General features: G+C 42.9%; 1 protein-coding gene across 2 annotated transcripts in view; it reads left to right on the top strand.

The window, feature by feature from the left end:
* bnc2 (basonuclin zinc finger protein 2) overlaps positions 1-20,185 on the top strand; it is a 168,334-nt gene that overhangs the window by 123,211 nt on the left and 24,938 nt on the right. For both annotated transcript variants that reach the window (XM_078261934.1, XM_078261944.1), the window contains exon 4: positions 262-497. In XM_078261934.1, the coding sequence (XP_078118060.1) occupies positions 262-497 (236 nt within the window). The remainder of the gene's footprint in view (positions 1-261; positions 498-20,185) is intronic.

Raw genomic sequence — 20,185 nt, 5'->3', positions numbered from 1 at the left:
GGAGACAGAAGAGGCAAATAAAAAGGAAGATGTAAGAGCAGCATAACTGTGAAAGAGCAAGAGATTAGATTAAATAGAAAGAATGGCAGATAATTACATTAATGTCATTGCTTTTATCTGATATGTTGTTATCAGCTGGTGCTGACTGTGCAGTAGCCTCCAAAGGAAGATTTGAGATGAGAAGGAAACTTGATAGTCATTAACCGGGCCTGTCTGTCTCTGTGTGTGTGTGTCTTTTTTCTTTCTTTGTTCTTGTCACAGCTTTGGACAAGCTCAGCACCCAGCACCTGTACCACCCGACCCAGGTGGAGATCGTTCAGTGCAATGTGGTGTTCGACATCAGCAGCCTGATGCTGTACGGCACCCAGGCCGTACCTGTCAGGCTCAAGATCCTTCTCGACCGCCTCTTCTCCGTGCTGAAGCAGGAAGAGGTGCTGCACATTCTGCACGGACTGGGCTGGACCCTCCGAGACTACGTCCGGGGCTACATACTGCAGGTCAGTGACCAACACGCATGCTACAGTGCCAAACACATGTAAAGCATCATATGGGTTTAGGGTAAATGTCAAGACATAATATGAGCAGTAGTTACTCTCTGCTTCCAAATGCACACCCGACACGTTTTTATATTTGCCTGTAATTTTCTGTGATGTCCCTGAACACTACCATTACTTTCTCTCACCAAGTATATCTACAAATTTCTCTAGCATTGCAGTTATTTTAAGAGGTATTGATCACAAGCACAACAGTGACAATCTAGGCCACTTCAGTCCCATTGCCCATCCATTTTCTTCACATTTTCTCTGCTGTTACTTCTACTTCAGTCTGCCCCCTTTTCCTGCCCTGTCAACACTATGCCCCTCCACTGGAAAAAGGAAAGGGATACAAAAAAAAAGTGGAGAAAAATGTCACGCCAGCAAACTATAAAACCACTGTAGTGCGTTTCCTCTCTTCATCCATCCTTCCCTCCACCACTCCCTCCCATATAATTGCAGTCAGACACATTTCTCAATCAAATGTACGGAGGTTTTGGTGTTGAAACCCAAACCAAAGTGTTCCTGAATGAATTAGTTAAGAGCAAGTGAACATGTGCATGTGGTTAGTGTGTGTGTGTGTGTGTGTGTGTGTGCGTGTGTGTGTGTATATCAGTGTATTGTGTGCTTATCTGTATGCGTATATAGTTTAGTGTTCCAAGAGTGTAAGTGGAACAGCATGGTGAAGAGAGGGTGGTTTGTATGTGGAAACAGCTTCTGTGAGTATGAGTAAAGCGCTCGCAGACTCAGTCTCTTTCTCTTAAAGCCTTAAAGAACACACACGCACACACACACACACACACACACACACACACACACACACACACACACACACACACACACACGTTATATAGTAAATACGGTTCGCCGTTTGAGATTACAATTTACAATGAATTCAAAGGTTAGTGAGTAAAAATACACATCACAAAATATTAATATCTGAAAATCGGGGAAACTAAAGAAATATATAATATAATGTCTCAAGTTATAATATATTCTTAATTCAGTAAGATTAACATAGTCTGATATATTCTTACACTGAAAACATTTGCTTAATTGTTCTAATTGAAACAAAACAATTTTTTTCATTATCAATAAATCTGTTTTGTATATTTTGCTTCACTGATCATTGGTTTAGTTTATTAAATGTCAAATAAATACCAACAAAGCCCATTAAAAGTTCTGAGAACACAAGGTGACATATTCAAATGTATTGTGAATCCAAAACAAATATAAAACACAGACAAGCTGCAAATGTGCAGAGAATATTTAGAGACTTTTTTGCTTGCTTGAAAAGCCCAAATGATTAATCAACTATTACAATTCTTGCTGGTTAATTTAATTTTGACTGACTGAATGACTGTTTCAGCTCTAAAAACATTCTCACGATTTAATTTCAATATTCTTTCCTGAGAAACATAACTAAACACTCCAAATCTGCAGTGTGAGAAAGCCTTGGATTGAGTAACCATTGGAGCACTGTGGTTCTCATAGTTGTGTGTATATCAGCTGGCTCTAATAGTCAGCTGGTGGGAGCACCGTTGCTCAACTGCTCAGCCCTCATGACACGCTACTGGCTAAATCCCCTAGATCTCCTCAGAAGGGTTTCAAAGGGGCCGCGGCCGGCAAGAAGCAGCCAGTCACTTAAGGGCAGTAAGTAGTCATTGTACGGCCCTATTAGCCTGTAAGTAGCTATGAAATTCAATCATCTTCCTCAAGCCTCCGGGCAACGCTTTGTGTCAGGGGTTTGTTCCCCACCACCATGCCGCGCTAAATTAGAGAGAAAATGAGAAGAACAGTATTGCAGATGATAGATAATAAGTTGTCTTTGTAATATTGATGTCAGGGGACATTATTTAATGATGAATTACTTTACCGTGATCCTAGCAGTCAAACGCTCACTCATACTGATTTAGGATTTGAATAAAAGTGTTTAGGCCACAGAAGTAATCCTGTTAATTTTTATTTTAATGAGATATGCTATAAATCACTATAATCATTCTCTATTTCTCAAGTATGTTAGAATGAAGCTTCTGTTTACCATACTTTATATTATTAGCTTTTATCTGCTAGTATGTCTCAATGTGTGAAAAAAGTGTGTGTGTTTGGTGCATCGTGTTTGCAGGGTGTCAGTGTGTATGGGCGACAGTGATGAGCCAGAGAATTCAGGACATTGAGCTGACAGAGTATACCTGCAGCTCCTTTGATGCCTGACCAACTGAATGTACTGAATGCAGCGCAGGAAGAAGGAAAACACACACTTATATTTGACCAATCACAGAAAAAAAACTGAAAACACAGACCAACACATTTTATTTCTATTTGTGACACTAATTTCAAAGAGGCTAAATAGATAGCAGGCTTAAGGAGTAGTCATGTGAGAAACAGTAGGCTTCATGTATTACTCCCCCTTCATGACACCTTTCTAATGCTAGTACTATCATTTAGGGAAGTGAATGCCAGTGTATGGAGTTCATTCATATCAGAAGCATCAGTGCTGTCTCCTCACTACCCTGCGCTCAAGGGGACATTTCCACATTAGCACTGATGCATTTAGGTTAACTATCAACATGATCACCACTGTAATCCACTTTAGAATATTCTGCAGAGTAAACTATCCACAGTAAAGTAATACTACAAATATATCACCACAGTTTAGTTCAAATTTACAGAAGGAATTAATTTATGTCAACACCCGAGATACACTTTGCCATCTTCCGTCCTCTCTGCCATTCACTGTGTGACAAAAGCAAATACATTGTAGAGGTATGACTAAATATGCGTACACTCTGCAATTTATCTTTGTAATAGGCTCCTTAAACTGAAGAAATTAATCAATATTATTAAAAGCGCAATGGCTTATCAGGTGGTTGGCATTTTGATTTGTAAAGGAGGAGGAATTATACATGACATCAATAACCATTAAAATGAATGATTGTCTTTCTCTCTCTCGCTCTCTCTCTCTCTCTCTCTCTCTCTCTCTCTCTCTCTTTCTCTCTCTCTCTCTCTATCTCTCTCTCTCTCTCTCTCTTTCTCTCTCTATCTCTCTCTCTCTCTATTTCTATTTCATCCTTCTATACACTGTTTGAAGTCTGACCTTTATTCCACAAACTGCTCTCTTATAGCCTTAACACACACAGCAAGTCCACACAGTCAGGTTCTATAGTATGTCCATATACACATGTATGCGTGCAGGTTTGTGTGTTTACACGAACACAACATTTGTCTGCTGTATTTAAGTTCCTAATAAACACGTTCTTGCTTTTGGAAGAGAATAACTCCTTGTCATCACATTTTCAAGAGTTGTGATTGTCAAAGTGGGATCTGCTGCTTCTTTTTGTAATTGATCACAGCTCTCCAAACCTGTTTAATTTAACTAAATTGTTAAATGTGTAAAATTATTATCAATATTTGTCTGCAGAGTTGCCATTTTCTCAGACTGTGAAAGAAATGCATACACATACTCGACGGTATAATATACAGAAAATTACCATCTTACCACCTTTTGTGGTGTATGTAATCTGAAAACATAGAAATCACAAAATTACAAGGTTTCCACTTGATAGTGATGACAGAAAGTTATCTGTGTATCTCTGTGTATGATATTTTATTCTACGCTTTACCCTGCTTTATTTCTCTACTATTTCACCCCTATCCTCGCGACTTCAGGTCCAATCCAAGGCATTATGTGAACAACACAGGCACATTTATTCCTTGCCAGAATTCCTTGCCCTTTCCTTTGGCAGGACTTTTACCTTCTCCACTCCTTAGCCCTTCATTCTTTTCTCCCTCCCTCTACTCATCCCTCGCTCCTCTCCCATGGTTGTTTCCAGACAGACCCACAGCCAATGTGCACCAGATGCCCTCCCACCTCCACACCATCCCGCGGCCTGTCACTGCTCACTCCTCTGTTCGATACAGACAGATGGAATTGCTATCAGTACTGGCTCCTCTCTCTCTGTCTCAGCCTCTGTCTCCCACACTCCACACTGTCTATTTAGTCTTCCTCTTTTTTATCCCTTACCAAGTGAAAAATAAGTAGAGAGAGAAAGAATGAGTGGAAAGAGAAAGAGACAGAGACACACAGCCTTTGCAGCCAACATATGGACCAAAGCCCAGGGTTTTCCTGAGCGACATTCTCAGTAATGTTCTGTCCTTGTAGAACATTGGGCTGCCTCCACTTTATGAGATGTGGTTTTCCTGACTCCACACAGCTTCCAGGAGACCCAGATGGAACCGCTAACAACCCCCACCACCGCCACACCGCCACACAACCACACACACACACACACACACACACACACACACACACACACACACACACACACACACACACACACACACACACACACACACAGTCTTACCCCTAATTGCACACACACACACTCGGAGGGAGGCTTATTCAAACTATCAGGCACACACACAGCCACAAAATCCCACTCGTCTAACATAGGTTTTGTTTCAGTGGCAGATTCCTGGGCATACAGTTGTGTTTTAAGTTATTAATGCAGTAAAGTTATCTCCTTACATTTCTGGTTATTTATTTACTTATTTGGTAAATGTATTGTTTCTTTAATGAGCATCCACATTGGAGGTAGTTTTGGAGGGCAGCAGGGGGGCTGTGCTTTTATTTAAAAAAAACTCACTGTAATGTTGTACATGTGTACTTACACATGTGGAATATGAGATGTAATTACATGGATTAGGGAGCAACAGGGTTTGTGTAAGACAGGAAACCATTTCCAGTTGCAGGTGGATCCTGAGGCCTTAGTAAAGGTACCACTCAGCTTCTCTATAGTGGTTTAGAAAGATACTTATTGAGTTAGTCACATTTCAACATTTCTGTCTCTTTTTCCCCCCTCACTGCACTCCCCCTCTCCGTTTTCTGTCTCTCATTCTGTCAACTGTGAAGGGCACCATATCTCTTGATCCTCGCCTGAGAAACTTCCATTTTAGGTAGTCAGGCTCTGTGCAACAACATTTTTTGGACACAATCCCCATCTCCACTCTCCTCCATACGGCACACTTGTAACCCCTATTTTCCTCCTGTCCTCCTCTCCACCCTCCATCACCTCCCAGTGCCTCCCCTTCTCTCAGAACCTGTTTTCTGTTATCACTACTTAATGCCTCACCCTGGGAGATGGACGGGGGAGAAAGCATTCTCCTAAGGTGGAAATTCTTACGTTCATATGGTTATGATTTGGTGGGGAGGTCAGGCTCGATTTTTGCTGGAAGGCTTACGGTTGGCTCTGTGCTGGGCTCCAAGCACTTCAAAGAGGGCCGGTGTACTGAATCTAGGTGATTCTTCCCCTCCCCTCCCCTCTCCTCCCATTCGCTGCACACACACACACACACACACACACACACACACACACACACACACACACACACTTGTCCTGCCTAGTGATCTTAAGGGTGTCTTCTCCCTTGTTATTCTCAATCGCTCACTTCTAAGTAAGCCAGAGATAAAAGAATGTGATTTCACATTAGAGGATCAGTCAGAGGGAGGTGGAGGAGCATTATCAGCAAGGCATTAAAACCATTTGATAACTTAACCACTTAACATCTTTATCAACGAGAAATATTAAATCCAGCATGCATCATATCATAATAAACAATAAAAAAAAAAAAAAATGAAATTGTAAGCCTCTTCACTGTCACTTTTTGCAAAGCTTGCAAAGCCCACAGCCAGCTCCTTACACAAAGTCCTGCCCATGCTAAATCCTCAGTCCCTCGCTATTGAATCCTGAACCCAAGCCCCAAATGAATTCAAGCTGGAGAAGCAAGGTTATGAGCAGGTTACATTGTATGCAGGAATTTGGAAAATAATTCCCCTTATATTGAATTTGGAAGGAAGATGGAATTTTACCATAGATTCTACGAGGCCTCACAAGCTGCTGCAAGTTTAAAATTGAGAAAAAAGTTGAAGGTGATGAATATTGGAATGAAACCAGTTTGGTTTGATATACTTATAACACCTTTACAAATGCTATCAAGTGGAGGTTGGAAAGAAAACTGCTCCCAAAGAGAGTAAGTAAAATTATTATTTTAAGGTCCATCTTTTCATTCCTCTAAATCTCTGTGTCTGTATTTTGAGGGGCATTTCTTTTGATGAGCAGAATTTGTTTTTCTGTGTTTTTTAGTTTCTTTGGCTACAGAGGCCTAAGGGTGAATTTTTGCTGACTGGTTCTTTTTGTCAGATAGCTGTCAAGGTGTTTAGATAATATCAGACCTGCAGATACAAGACAGAGCTTGTGTCAGCTAGCGCACGATCATACCCTTGTTTGTGTTAAGCACGCATCTTTTAATCATACTGTCCTTTGTCATTTTTACACCATTTAAGTTTTTAGTGTCATCAGTCCCTTCTTTATATTTTCTGTCCTGTCCATGGTTGGTCATTTATATCCTCTCACAGCTCGACTCTAATATTTTTACTGCCACCTCCACTGTCATCTTTCACTTCTATGTCTTCAGCAGAGAATTAAGGATGTTTTCTCAGTGTGTACCCTGATCTTAGCTGTTAAGAACTACAGTACAGTGCTTTGCAGTGTTATTTATAATTACATTGCTGTTTCACAGTGACACCATTGCTACAGCAACAACAGTCAACACTGTGATGGTCACTGAACAGGTCTGTAGCAGCAGATCATATACTGCAGTCTAGGATCATGGATGATGCATCACAGAACGTGATAAAGAGCCAATACACACGTCAGTTCCTCCAGAAGAGACACTTACGTAATTACTCCACATTTGGAAATCTCTTTAATGCATCCATTACATGCTTGGTGGCCACATATATATTTCAAAATTGTATTTAAACTTTGGATGTGTGACCTCTTATCTAGTCAAATTTAAAGATCATGAATATTCCATGCCAAAACGTATGGGAGTGAGAGGTGTGTGTGTGTGTGTGTGTGTGTGTGTGTGTGTGTGTGTGTGTGTGTGTGTGTGTGTGTGTGTGTGTGTGTGTGTGTGTGCAGGAGGAGCTCTAATAAAATATGATTGGGGAGTTAACATGCTATGCAGGGCAAACATGGGAGGTGAAAATAATATGTTTAACATACATGGTCAGGTCTAGGGGCTCCCATGAGATCCTGGTAGGGGTTTGATCAAACTACACCCTGCTAGGCTACAGTACACACACACACACACACACACACACACACACACACACACACACACACACACACACACACACACACACACACACACACACACACACACACACACACACATATATATGAGTGTCACCTCCTTACCCATTTCCCCCCTTTAAATTCCCATGATAAGGCTGACTTCAGAGCCTCAAAGCCAATCCTACAGCTTTATCCGAGATGCTGGTTTGATTCCCCCCCCACCCCCCATACATACATACTGTACCTTCACAGGTTAAAAAATACACACACACACACACACACACACAACCTTCACTTTCAATCTATATTTGAGAAAAGCCGCTATCTCTGTCCACTTTGCAGTGTCTACAAATGTAAGTGAAGAAAAGGGGCCACCACTGCTTTTCTTATCCCCTCTTAAGTTCCAATGGCATGTCATAATTACAATAAAAAGGAATATTCTCCCTGTATTAATAGGGTGCTCTCTTTCTCCTCATCCCCTCTGAACACCCTCCTCCTCCCTCCTCCTCGCCTGCTCAATGTGATATGCACTACACTGATCAATGTAATGGGACCTCTGGTTCTCTCACTGCACATTTGCCTTTCTCTTTTTACCCAGTGTCCATGCCCCGGGAGAATTCCCTGAACAGGTCCTTGCTGCCGCCCTGGTGCTGCTGAAGCTCCCAATAGGAGGCTCTCAGAGTCAGCCACGCACCCTAATTGAAACTGGAAATCTTCCAGCCTGCTTATCAGGATTTTTTTATTTACCTCTGCCCTCTTTACTTTTCAAAGAGAGCCATGCCATTACCTCCTCAAACAGAATCCCTCTCTTTCTGTCGGCATCCCTCGTTCCATATATCCTTTTTCATAAGTTATAATATCCTGTCTCGCCTGCGCTGGAAGGCGGAAATGGCTTCTGAATTCTGAAGTGGCTTTTCAGGGGGCTACAGGCTTTGTTGCTGCAGAGGGAAATTGAATTTTACTTCAAGGTCAGCGACACTAATGATAGTGTGGGAAGGTGTTGATCTCGTGTAGAACTGTATCGATCTGCACAAGAGATCCTGGTCCTGCATTGATTGTCACACGGAAATGTTTGGGAGTGTGGTGGAAATCACTAGTGGGGATTTGGGACTGTTGTCACTCTGAGGGGCCAGTAGAGAAATGTATGAAGTCTCCCAAAATGAGTAAACAGCTGGTGCAGATAATGAACAATACAGGTAGATACAGTAAATAAATGTCCTGTACTGCTCGCCCACATTATGTCTTCTGCTTCATATAGCAGTTGAAGGTATACGTAAAATTGTGCACAACACTCACACATACTGTACTTTCACAGGTTAAAAAATACACACACACACACACACACACACACACACACACACACACACACACACACACACACAGGGCACATTTTAACCAATCATTTTCATGATTCATTGCTGCTTGTATGCAAGATGGTTAGTTATGGGTAGGTGCCCTGCGGTGGGAGCGAATGTGTGTGTCACTTCCCCCACAAATGGAAACATTTAGACACTGTGTATCCTGAGGTGAGAGCTGTAGCTGTAGCTCTCACTCATAAAGTAGCGGGGAGGCAGCCTGTGGAGGAAATGAGCTAGGCAGACTGGTGGAGGGAGAAGAGCTTGACACACACTGAAGGACCTCACACACATACATAGACACACATTCTGGCGAACCACACACTGATGACTGCTGTGTTTGTGCTTTGCACCATGTCTGTCACCGTCTCGTTTTTCACCAGTGGCTCCAGCTGTGTTTGACTTCCTGTGTTTCTACGTGATACTGTGGTGTCATTGGGCAAAAAGGACACAGCCGGTACTGTGCCTCCATGTTGTGTGGTGGTGGTTAAAAGGTTGACTGACCTCAGTGTGAACCAACACCAGTGCTGAGACACCTGTGGAAGTTCACCGCAGAATACAAAATAATGTTGGATGCTTACCGAAACATAATAGAGCGTCTTATTTTAGACTTAAGTGACTCCTTATTTTAAATTCCATATAGTCTCTTACTCTATATTTTAACTAGCACTTTTTAAAGCCCCATCTCTTGTGCTTCTACCTAGTTTTTTTCTCTCTCTCTCTTCTTTCGTTATCATCTTTCTCCTTCTCTCTGACGTGTTGTGCACGAGTGCCTTTATTAAGCAGGATGACCTGTCATGCAGGTGTGAGGAGAAGGTGATGACTACCCATGCCCTCCACACATCCTCATTCTCTCTCTCTTTCTCCGTCTCTGGTCTAAAGAAAGACACTGCCTCTCCACTACCAATTGGTCTGGCTTCACTTCACCTCAGACAGGAGAGGAAAGGTGGACAGAAGGGTTGAGGAAAGGAGGACGAGGTGATGAGGGGGGGGGGAAGCCTCAGCGTGAAGGAGAAGGACCCGAGAAACTTCAAAGTGTGTTGATCCCGTCATAGCCTGTTTTTAATGGTGATTAGCATGCGTTGCCAGCTTAGACATTTGTTGTTTGTTTGTTTGTTTTTATCCCCAGCCATGCCAATAAACAATCAGTACATTAAGTGGCGAGCAAATGGAATCAATTCATCCAGTTTTGCGCAGATGAGTGTAGAAAACGAGGCGTGAAGCAGCCGCTCTGTGTTTGGAGTGGCTAATTAGGAGCCCATTATAGGGCATCTCAGCATGGTGCCACCCTGATTGTTTATTAGAATTTCACTAAGGTGGAGGAGAGAGAGAGAGAGAGAGAGAGAACAAAAAGGGGACTAATAGTAGTAATAAATGGATACCTAAGACACACACACACACACACACACACACACACACAAGCAGCCTTGGTGAATGCCAGCCCCTGGGCCTCCTACAAAAAGGGCTCTTGTAAAAGTGGGGAAAAAATCTTTACCAGCACTGTGCATATGCTTGGCTCCGTCCTCTTTAAGACTGTCTTATTAAATGGGTAAGTGGCTGAGTGCTGGGACCACCAAGTGAGCCGTGCTGTCACTGGCACCCTGCTCTCTGTGGAATGAGTGCCGCAGGCGTAGACAGGATATGATATATGGTCACCAGAAATGATGGTTTAACACTCGATGATGCATCAGCTCCCAGCACTCAGCCTGCCAGTGGCTTTTCTAGTCCTGGATTCCAGTCCAGCACTAAGTTATAGCCTCCCACAACTCTACCTTGAAAGTGTATGTGTGTGTGTAACTGTGTGTGTTGGAAGGCAAAGGCAGTAATCAACAAAGACAATAGGGCCTTCTGAAGAAGGAAGATCAATAGACTGCTACAGGTGACTGACCTCAGTAAGCACAGAAACATGCATGCAGGCTAACCACACACAAACACACACATGCAGGCGTAGGCACATGCACCAGTAAGTACTTGTGGCATTCTCTCCTCTGTGTTGTCTCCACCTAACCTCTGGTTTACACTGTATGTGTGTTTGTATGCTCACACACAACCAAGTCTTGAGCTCTCATCTTTAGGATCTAAGGCTCATTGCCAACTGGTGCTTTGGTGCCAGGCACTGCCTTATCACCTCCCCTGCACACACACACACACACACACACACACACACACACACACACACACACACACACACACACACACACACACTCACACAGAGATACACACACACCCACAGACACACACACACGCACTTTAAACAACCTTGTTGCAAGGGTCTGTGCACAGGCTCTCACACACGTACATGATGAGCTACCCTCCACATAAACAAAGATAAGAGCAGGAACGGTCAGCGCCAGGCCCCAAGAGGTACAAAGCTATTACTGGGAGACCACAGTCGCGTGGCTGTGGGTGTATCTGTGTGCAGTCATGTTTGTGTTTATGTAGTGCCAGTTGCAGAGCTGTTGGAGCAGCAGCTCAGAGTTTTGTGCGTCACTACCATTTGCCAGTGTTGCCGCACTAACCACTGCTATCTGCTTAACGGGGAGACTGCCACTGGTATTGTGAGGTGTTAAACTCCTGTCTGACTTCCTGTCAAAGTCTTTGCCACCAGCCGTCACAGCTCAAAAGTAATCTGACAGTATAATCACAGCAAGTCACAATACAATGTGCCAAAGGGCCCTGACAATTTGACAATGACTTCGCCAGCTGCAGTGTTTCACATTAAGCATGGAATCGCACCTTTGTCAAGCAGTGCGGGCCTACTTAGGTATGGGGTGTGCTGTCTCCATCTTGATCCCTGACAAAAATCCAGCCCATTGAGGTGACACAGTACAAAGCGGTTTTCCCACTTTGCCAAGCTGACAAACCTAATTACTGTGCTAAAATTCCTAGGATCAGTTCTAGATCAAGTTTCCTTAGTACTGCGAGCCGCACACCCGGTGTCCCTGAGGAAAGGAATTTCTTCGAAGTCCATTGATTTCCCAGATTCCCAGGTCTGAGCTGAAAACAAGTCTCAATGCTTTGTAATTACTCAATGAAATTCCCATAGTGTTACCTTTATAGCTATAGCAATTACAGGGTGAAAATATATGTTTTGCCTGTTGAGTGAGGTGAAATCTCATTACTTATTTATTAGGTTTACAAACCTTTAAGCAAGAGTACAACATTTCTATGACTAAACTTGCCATTTATTGTTTAAAGAGGTTTTTACAGGTTCATATTTTACACAGAACCAATCTCTTTTAACACAGTATGATTTGAAAGCTAAAAATAGACGTTTCAGGCACTTTTCTCTGGCTAAGTGACAGAAGTTCGCCTTAATGTAGCAGTGGAATGTATTCCACAGCATTATGACCGCATCAGTTCCTTCAGCTCTTTGAAAGAAACACAGGACAGAGTCTGTTGTTATCAGAGCGTAGGCCCAGCCACCTTCTCCCTTTATGGGCATGTTTCGCTAATCTTGCTACTGGCCTCTACTTTTATAAGTCGAAACAGGTGTTGCACTCATAACGCAATCTTGTACTAGTGCAAGCACCTCAGCTTGTGCTCCTTCAAGGCTATGTTTTCTTTGCAGATTCCTTTCTTAGCTGGGAGGCCTACAACTTGTTTCATATGAGTTAGAGACTTGAGGACTAGAGTCATTAAAGCTATTTTGATATGGTGTAATTTTAAGATGGACTTGCTAGGGGTCAGATATACTTGTTATAAGTCAATGATTCAAAAAGCAATGAAGAATTTATGTGCTGGCACTAAACCAGTCAAGACAAAAGTCATGTCCATTGTGAGCCACAATATATTATTTCTGTTTTTGCCATCCACTGTGTTCGTGTTAGCAGGTAGGTGAGTTTTATTGTCTGCCTTAAAATAAAACTGATATAAAGTAAAAATCTATCTGGCAAAAGACTGCCTTTTCTTCCATTTTCATGTCTAAGGATAGAGAGATTAAAGGGAGGCCATGTCCCAACACTAAAGAACTGCCATCACTCAAAGATGAGCAGTGCCAAGCTCCTCTCTCTCTCCTGCTCTCTGTCTCTCTATCTGTTGGATACGCAACATTCCCTGGTGCTCTTTGGCGCTTCTCTTCATCCTAAACCCACTCACACACACACATCGCACGCATGATTTACTGTCATGCACTCCTTTGTGTGTGTGTTGTATGTATGCGTATGAGTAAATGTGTGCTCACATATGTGTTCTGTGTGCATGGCAGCGGCCACATCAAATACACTAAAGCAGCGCTCCTGAGACATTATCCCATCCATTCTCATCCCCCCATAGTGATTCCAATACAGAAAAAAGTCAACATTTCAAAATCTGAAAAAACTAATAAATAAAAGTAAAGGCAGACTACATCTGGCACAATGTCTGTACTTAAGGTTTCCAAGTATGTGTCTGGGGAGGAGATCTGGTGGGACGGAGCCTCAGTCGGCTTGGAAGCAGTAGAAACGGATGTCACACTGGAAATTTATACGGTGCGGTTCAGGGAGCAGCGGCTGTAAATTGACAAGTGATGCTTGTGAGCAGCGTTACCCGTCTGTTTCCCTTTCTCTCATCTTCTATCTTTTTTTTCCACTCATCTTTTCTTTTCTTAGCATAGCTGTTACTTCATACATCTGTGCTCGCCCTGAGCATTATTGTTAATGGGTGAGAGATACAAAAACAAGCCAGAAGACTAAAACAGGGAAGAGGTAGCTGTGCGCAGAGACGTGGGAGAAAATTACTCATGTTCTCTTGTAGCATGAAATAGTGACAGACAGAAAATGTGGAGTACATCTGAAACTAATATGTTTAATCTTATAGCAATGTTTTGCTTGGATGAATGTGACCCTTAAGTCCTGTTTGGCAGTGATGAGAGTGTATGAAATGAAGGGGAACTGCAATATAAGTCTAAAAATATAAATACAGTATAACCAGCAAAAACTGAAAATGTCTGCTTTAAAAAAAAAAAAAAGACCAACATTAACTATAATCCCTGTCATTTGTTCCTGGAAAAAAGGTTTAATACGGCCAAGGCTATTAGGTCGCAGTGTTGAGGCTGAGAGTGTGTGTGCATCTGTGGGCATGTGTGTGTATCTGTGCTATAGTTTGATCGGGTCATTCTACTGTATAAATGTCTCTAATGGCAGCACTCTTTTTAATAATGCAGGAACCTCTTTTCTCTGTCCTTCCTCCCCTTCACATCATGTTTGGAGTGACAGTCACATGAGCCACCATTCCCATTCCACTCAGTCTATAGTAGGTCACAGAGAGAGAGAGGAGCCATGAGAGACCATGAGACTGGAATATGATGCTGAAAGACATGCACACAAAGAAGAAAGATAATTGGCTACTTGCAGTAATTTAGTAATTGAAGACATTTTTCGAGTGTGGAGAGAGCCTGAAGACAAAGATCAGTGGTCTAAAGATTCACCACATCTAGGATTTGATGCAATTTTGAGGTTAAAAATCTACTTTACTCTTCTCAACAGAGAATAACACTGCTGTTATTATCAGACAGGCTTAATTTATTTATGCACATTTCTAAATAACACTAGTTTATTTTTTAAAGACCTTCACAAAAGAAAGCCTTTAATCTGATAATATGTTTTAATAATATAATTATGAAAAAGGTATGTCAGAAAACAATTATTTTCTGGGGCGTCCTGGAGTCCCAATGGTTAATACGCACAGCATATCGTCCCTATTTGGACCGGGGATCTTTGTGGCATCTTGTACCCCTCTTCCTCTCTCCATTTTTCCTCTTTGTCTCTACTTGAACTAAAAATGCAAAAAAGCCAACAAATAATCCCTTTAAAAATGTCTAAAATGCAGTAATGTAAATGCACAGGAATCTTAACTGCCAATGTGGGGTAAAACATGCATCTGCCAAAAAGCTTAGTGCACAAAGAAAGCACTGAATAAAAAAAACATTTAATGTCCACTAAACAGCTGGTAGTATGCCACTATCCAGTGTTATCCCTATCCATGTGGAGAGCATGTGTGGCAGGAGGACCACAGAGCTGTATTCGGCCAACTATGCCGCAATCAAAAATCATGTTAGTTTTTCATTGTAAAAATCGAAAAAGAGAATCCTTCTAAGAGGATGAATTTTCTTGGTGATACTGCCCCACTATACGCGTCTGTACACTACCTGGGCAAGGTTCAGCAATGACATCTGGTAGACTTTGCTTTTATCCCACCAGCACTGCTGCACGCCAATTGAGAAGAGACAGATGCCAAGACCACTGTGGCAGCTCTCTTGCTCTCTTTCTCACTCCCCCCTCCCAGTGTACCAATTCTCTCTGATATGGGAAACATGCTGTCACATCTGGGCCTTCCAGAGAGAAAGAGACGTGAAGGGAGAGATAATACGAGACAAGGATGGGTGAAAGGATCATCAGGGCGCACAGAGAGGAACTCTCACACCTCATGTGTCTACACACACACACACACACACACACACACACACACACACACACACACACACACACACACACACACACACACACACACACACACAATATGTCACAGGCCCAAACATCAATGTGTGTGCTGTGAGGATGATGCCCCTTCAGGGTGACAGCGTGATAAGAAGGGTGTATTATATTGTAGCACCAGTGCAGCATGGTGTGCGTTACTTGCCGCACCCCTACCTCGTCTCTTCCGCTCTTTCCCCCTCTCATTAACCTCGGCTCTGATTGCCCCCAGGACTCCCTTGTGCTAATTAGAAGGGGGGAAATATGTCTACGATGCATGCAGTATTGTACAAACACACACACACACTTTTGCGCAGCCAACAGAGAGGCTTCTGTAACTGGAGGTGTGAGAAAGGCTTGTCTGCCATTGTGCATGTTGTGAATGTGTTGGCAACCGCGGGGTTAACCCCAGCAGGTGACAGTTAGCAGCACTGTTGATTCCTTTTACACAGACAGTCTTCATCTCCATAGTGCTCAGCACGGCTAATTCAAGAAGTGAGCATTTTGTTTCAACATGACACAATTAGGGCTGAACACGATATGAAACTGTGAATTGATCATTTCAGGTTTTTTCTCCACCTTGTCAGTCACTTATTATTATGTGTATCACTGTATTATTACGAACAATTTTAAAACAATTCTTAATGAGAAATTGAAATAGAATCAGACAAAAAACAAGAATATAATTCATGTAATGACACACACACACACACACACACACACACACACACACACACACACACACACACACACACACACACACACACACACACACACACACACACACACACACACGACTGTTCCCAGATCCATGGCAAATTAAAGCCTATTGACAGAGAAGTGACCTCTTCCAGCCCAGACATTACTACTAGCACATAGACATCTCTATTCAGGAGGTTTTTGTATTTTGGGGAGCAATTTCTAAATAAAGAAAGTGCCCATTTTCTTTTGTTGTTTTACATGCTGTTAGGGACAAGCGTGAGCACAGACAAACATGTTGTGGGAGTTGTACAGCAAATAGCCATTTGTACCTGGACTGGACCTGGGGAGAACTGGGGAAGAAGAAACATAAGGGACGAAGAGAGGGGGGTATAGATAGAGGGAGGCAAGGGGGGAGATGGAGAGCAAAAGAGAGTATTTAAGAGCACTTGAGTGCCAGCATAGATGTAGTCACTTCTCCCAGTGGACAAAACCAGGCCCCTCTGCACTGTGGCATGAATTTTCACTTTAGAAGGCACCACTCAGTACTCCTCCTTCAGTCCCCCTCTCCTTTCTCCTCTTCTCTCAGTTTCTGCGTGCTTCAATGATTCCATCATTCACTTTCATTCACTCTGACTACAGGGGGCACGAGTGCACGCACTCACAAACACACACAGGCACGCACACACACAATTTGATCCATTTGCCACCCTGCCATGGGTAGTAAATAATTCCATTGTGAGGGCCATTAGCAAGTATCTCAAGGGTTAAAAGGGGAAATACACAGGCAGTCAGATGGGCGATTAGGCAATAAGAAGATGAAATGTCTACTATTGTTTTGTTGCTTATTGTTTCACAGAGCTCACATTAGACCTGTGGCTAATTTGTATGCTTAATGTCCTTTTATTTGTCCTGTTTTTTTTTGTTTTCTCAAGAGGCCACATACTATAGAGATGAAGACATTTACACACACACATGCACAGACATACACACACATTATGTCTATTGCTACCTCTCTCTCACATGTGGCAGCAGGTTTCTCTGCCAAAATCTAATGATCAACAGAGCTGGTTCCCATCACTGTTTAGGATTGAGCATCCCTTCAGACTAAAGGAAATGTAAGATGCAATTATGCAAAGTATAGAGAGGGCAGAGCCAAAACTCTTCGCCTGTCCTCATACATTCCAACAGTAAAACCAAACTGTTTGTTTTAATGTACTGGCCTGTGTGTGTATTTGTGTGTGTTTCTGTATGAGTAGGGCCTAAAGCAATGCAGCTTGCCATTTTAGTTGAGGACTGCACCTTACATGGCTACATTACAGTCTTGCTAGTGACATAGCCTTCTAAGAATTAGTGTCACCAAGCCAGGAACCTCACTAAGGAGACTGACTATGAACAATGCAATTCATCTTAATTGTGTCTAGACATGTGTCAGCGCATGACTTGTATGTGTGGTGTGTGTTTATGTGTCTGTACTCAGCCTTCAGTCCAGTCAGTATGCATAAACCTGTGGACACACTAACTGGTCCTCTGAGCCTTTAGTTCAGCCACTGTCAGAGGAATCCTTGTATTTTTCCACAGGCATGTCAGAGGATTACACAGTCCCTCTGCTGTTTCAGTGACCTCCCCCTCCAGTACACACACACACACACACACACACACACACACACACACACACACACACACACACACACACACACACACACACACACACACACACACACACACACACACACACACACACACACACACACACATCAAAGCAGCTCAGATTAGTGCCCAGCACTGAGCTAGGGGCACACTGGCCTACTCACTCAGCAGGCCGTTGGCATACACTCCACATCTGCCTGCAGGGATTGCCAATGGCAAGCAAGGCCCCTGTGTGTGTGTGTGTGTGTGTGTGTGTGTGTGTGTGTGTGTGTGTGTGTGTGTGTGTGCGTCTGTAAACTTGTTCACAACTACTCATGTGACACATTTTGTGGTCACACTAAAAAAAGGCTACGGTTTCTATTAGTTCCAAATCGCGACCATATAATCTGAAATATCCAAAATTTCCATTTTTTTAGGCAGCCCAAAATCTTGGGAAAAAACATACATTTTAATCAGACAGTATGTCAGCTAGATTCCAAGATCAGGTTCCAATACTACTCCAGCTACTCACGTGCACTTAATTTTCATATTTTTCAGAAACAGGAACATTATTTCCCAGCATTCCCAGTTATTTACTATCAATCAAACGTGTTTCCAATACTAGTTTACCCAGACATAAGAAGAAAACCCTAAATGCTTAGAAATGGTTTAAAATCAGACAAACAGGTACATGTAAATGGTTATTGGGTAGCAATGTACAAGAGTTATAAAATGCTAAATTATTAAAGCACCTAGGCACATTGGCTGTGGGGGAAGATATGGTGTGTGTGAATTATCCCCGATCAATATATAGAGTTTACTGGTAACAAGGTTCCTAATTACGCCCCCATTTGACCACACGCTCACCTCTTCTCCCACCTTTTTGTTTCCTCTCTTTCCAAGCTCTGCTAACATCCCACTCTTCTTCTGTCAGGCGCTTTGGCCTACACACAGGGCAACTATATACAAGTATATAAAATCAATGGGTTAACACATTAACACACGGACCAACAGCAGACAAGGTAAGGGCGTCAGGACCTCTAACCCAAACACCTCTAGCCCTGCAGGTTAATCAATATTCAGAAAAATACCATTAGGAGCCCATCACACTCTTTCCGTCTCTTTCCTTCTTCACTAATCATTCTTTCAATGTTCTCGCTCTCACCCTTTCCTCATTTCTTCTGCGGCAGAGAGGGAAGTTTATTTCCCAGAGCTCCTTAGAAATCCCAGAAGCCTGTATTGCCCTATCTCACCTCCAAGCCAGAGCCAGACACCCTGTTAGAGGCTATTACTATCATTAGCTTTCCCCTCCATCCCAACAAGACTCAGACAGAACCTGGACATTAGCTAATCCATACTTATTGCATCTAGGTTCCTCTCACAGCCTTGTAATTCATATGGAGAGACATATTAGCGCGACATATTAGGTTGGTAACAGCTCTACAAGGTGAGATGCTACACTGACACTAAATTGACTTAGCCAGAGCCTCGCGGGAGATTGTAGAGCAATGCTGCTAGCTGACGACTAGGGCCCAGTCTGCCTGTATTGAGTTTCTGTGATGGCTGTTTAGCTTGTAGTGCTACACGGAGCAGAGAGGGGGAATGCAAGGTGCTCCGGCTCATCGCGTTTACTGATAGGAACCCTGCAGACCACAAGGCTATAGGAATCAATAGCATTGCACTGCACAGCATAGCCAGACCAGGCCAGACCCAAACACAGGAAGATTGCATTACACACAGGCTTACATTAGGACAAGCCTACAGTGTTATTAGCACAGCAAAAACATATTCATTTTGCACTCATATTTGGGTAAGCATTTCATTATCACATACTGTTTTTAGACAAATTCTATAAAAGCACCATTATACATTAATGCAAACACAAACGTGGTCTGTCCCAACATCTGATAGACACACACGCGGGTTATGTTTTTGTCTGCTGATCCTGGACCTGAGCCTCCAGGTGGCCCTGCATCCTTTTTCTGAATAAACAGAACAGCGGTTCGCTCCACTTCCCCCATGTCACCGAGGCCAAGCCCAGACATTGTGCGGCCCACTGGCCTGGTGACACGGCCACCCAGCCTGCCAGGGATTTGCCGCTGGGTCATAGAGTTCACATTTTTAAAGGAAGTTGCATGGAGAGTTACAGGGAGTTGACAGTCCTCTCATCACGTTGCGTTCCAGAATTCAGAAACCTGTGCAGTACACACCCTCTATGGTTCCAACAATAAAAGAAACAATGAAGCTATTAAGCACTGTATGACCCTCCCAGGGTCCATTACAATGAGAATGACAGCTTTTATTCCTCTGCTTGGTTTGGAATTCCTTGCTGGGAATTACAACGTGCAACTCAATTTGAAGAAGGGATCAAATACAAA

This window comes from Sander vitreus, chromosome 2 (assembly GCF_031162955.1).
Source record: "Sander vitreus isolate 19-12246 chromosome 2, sanVit1, whole genome shotgun sequence".
Taxonomy (NCBI): Eukaryota; Metazoa; Chordata; class Actinopteri; order Perciformes; family Percidae; genus Sander; species Sander vitreus.
Note: the sequence above shows the minus strand (reverse complement) of the source record. Positions and strands in the feature narration are given on the sequence as shown.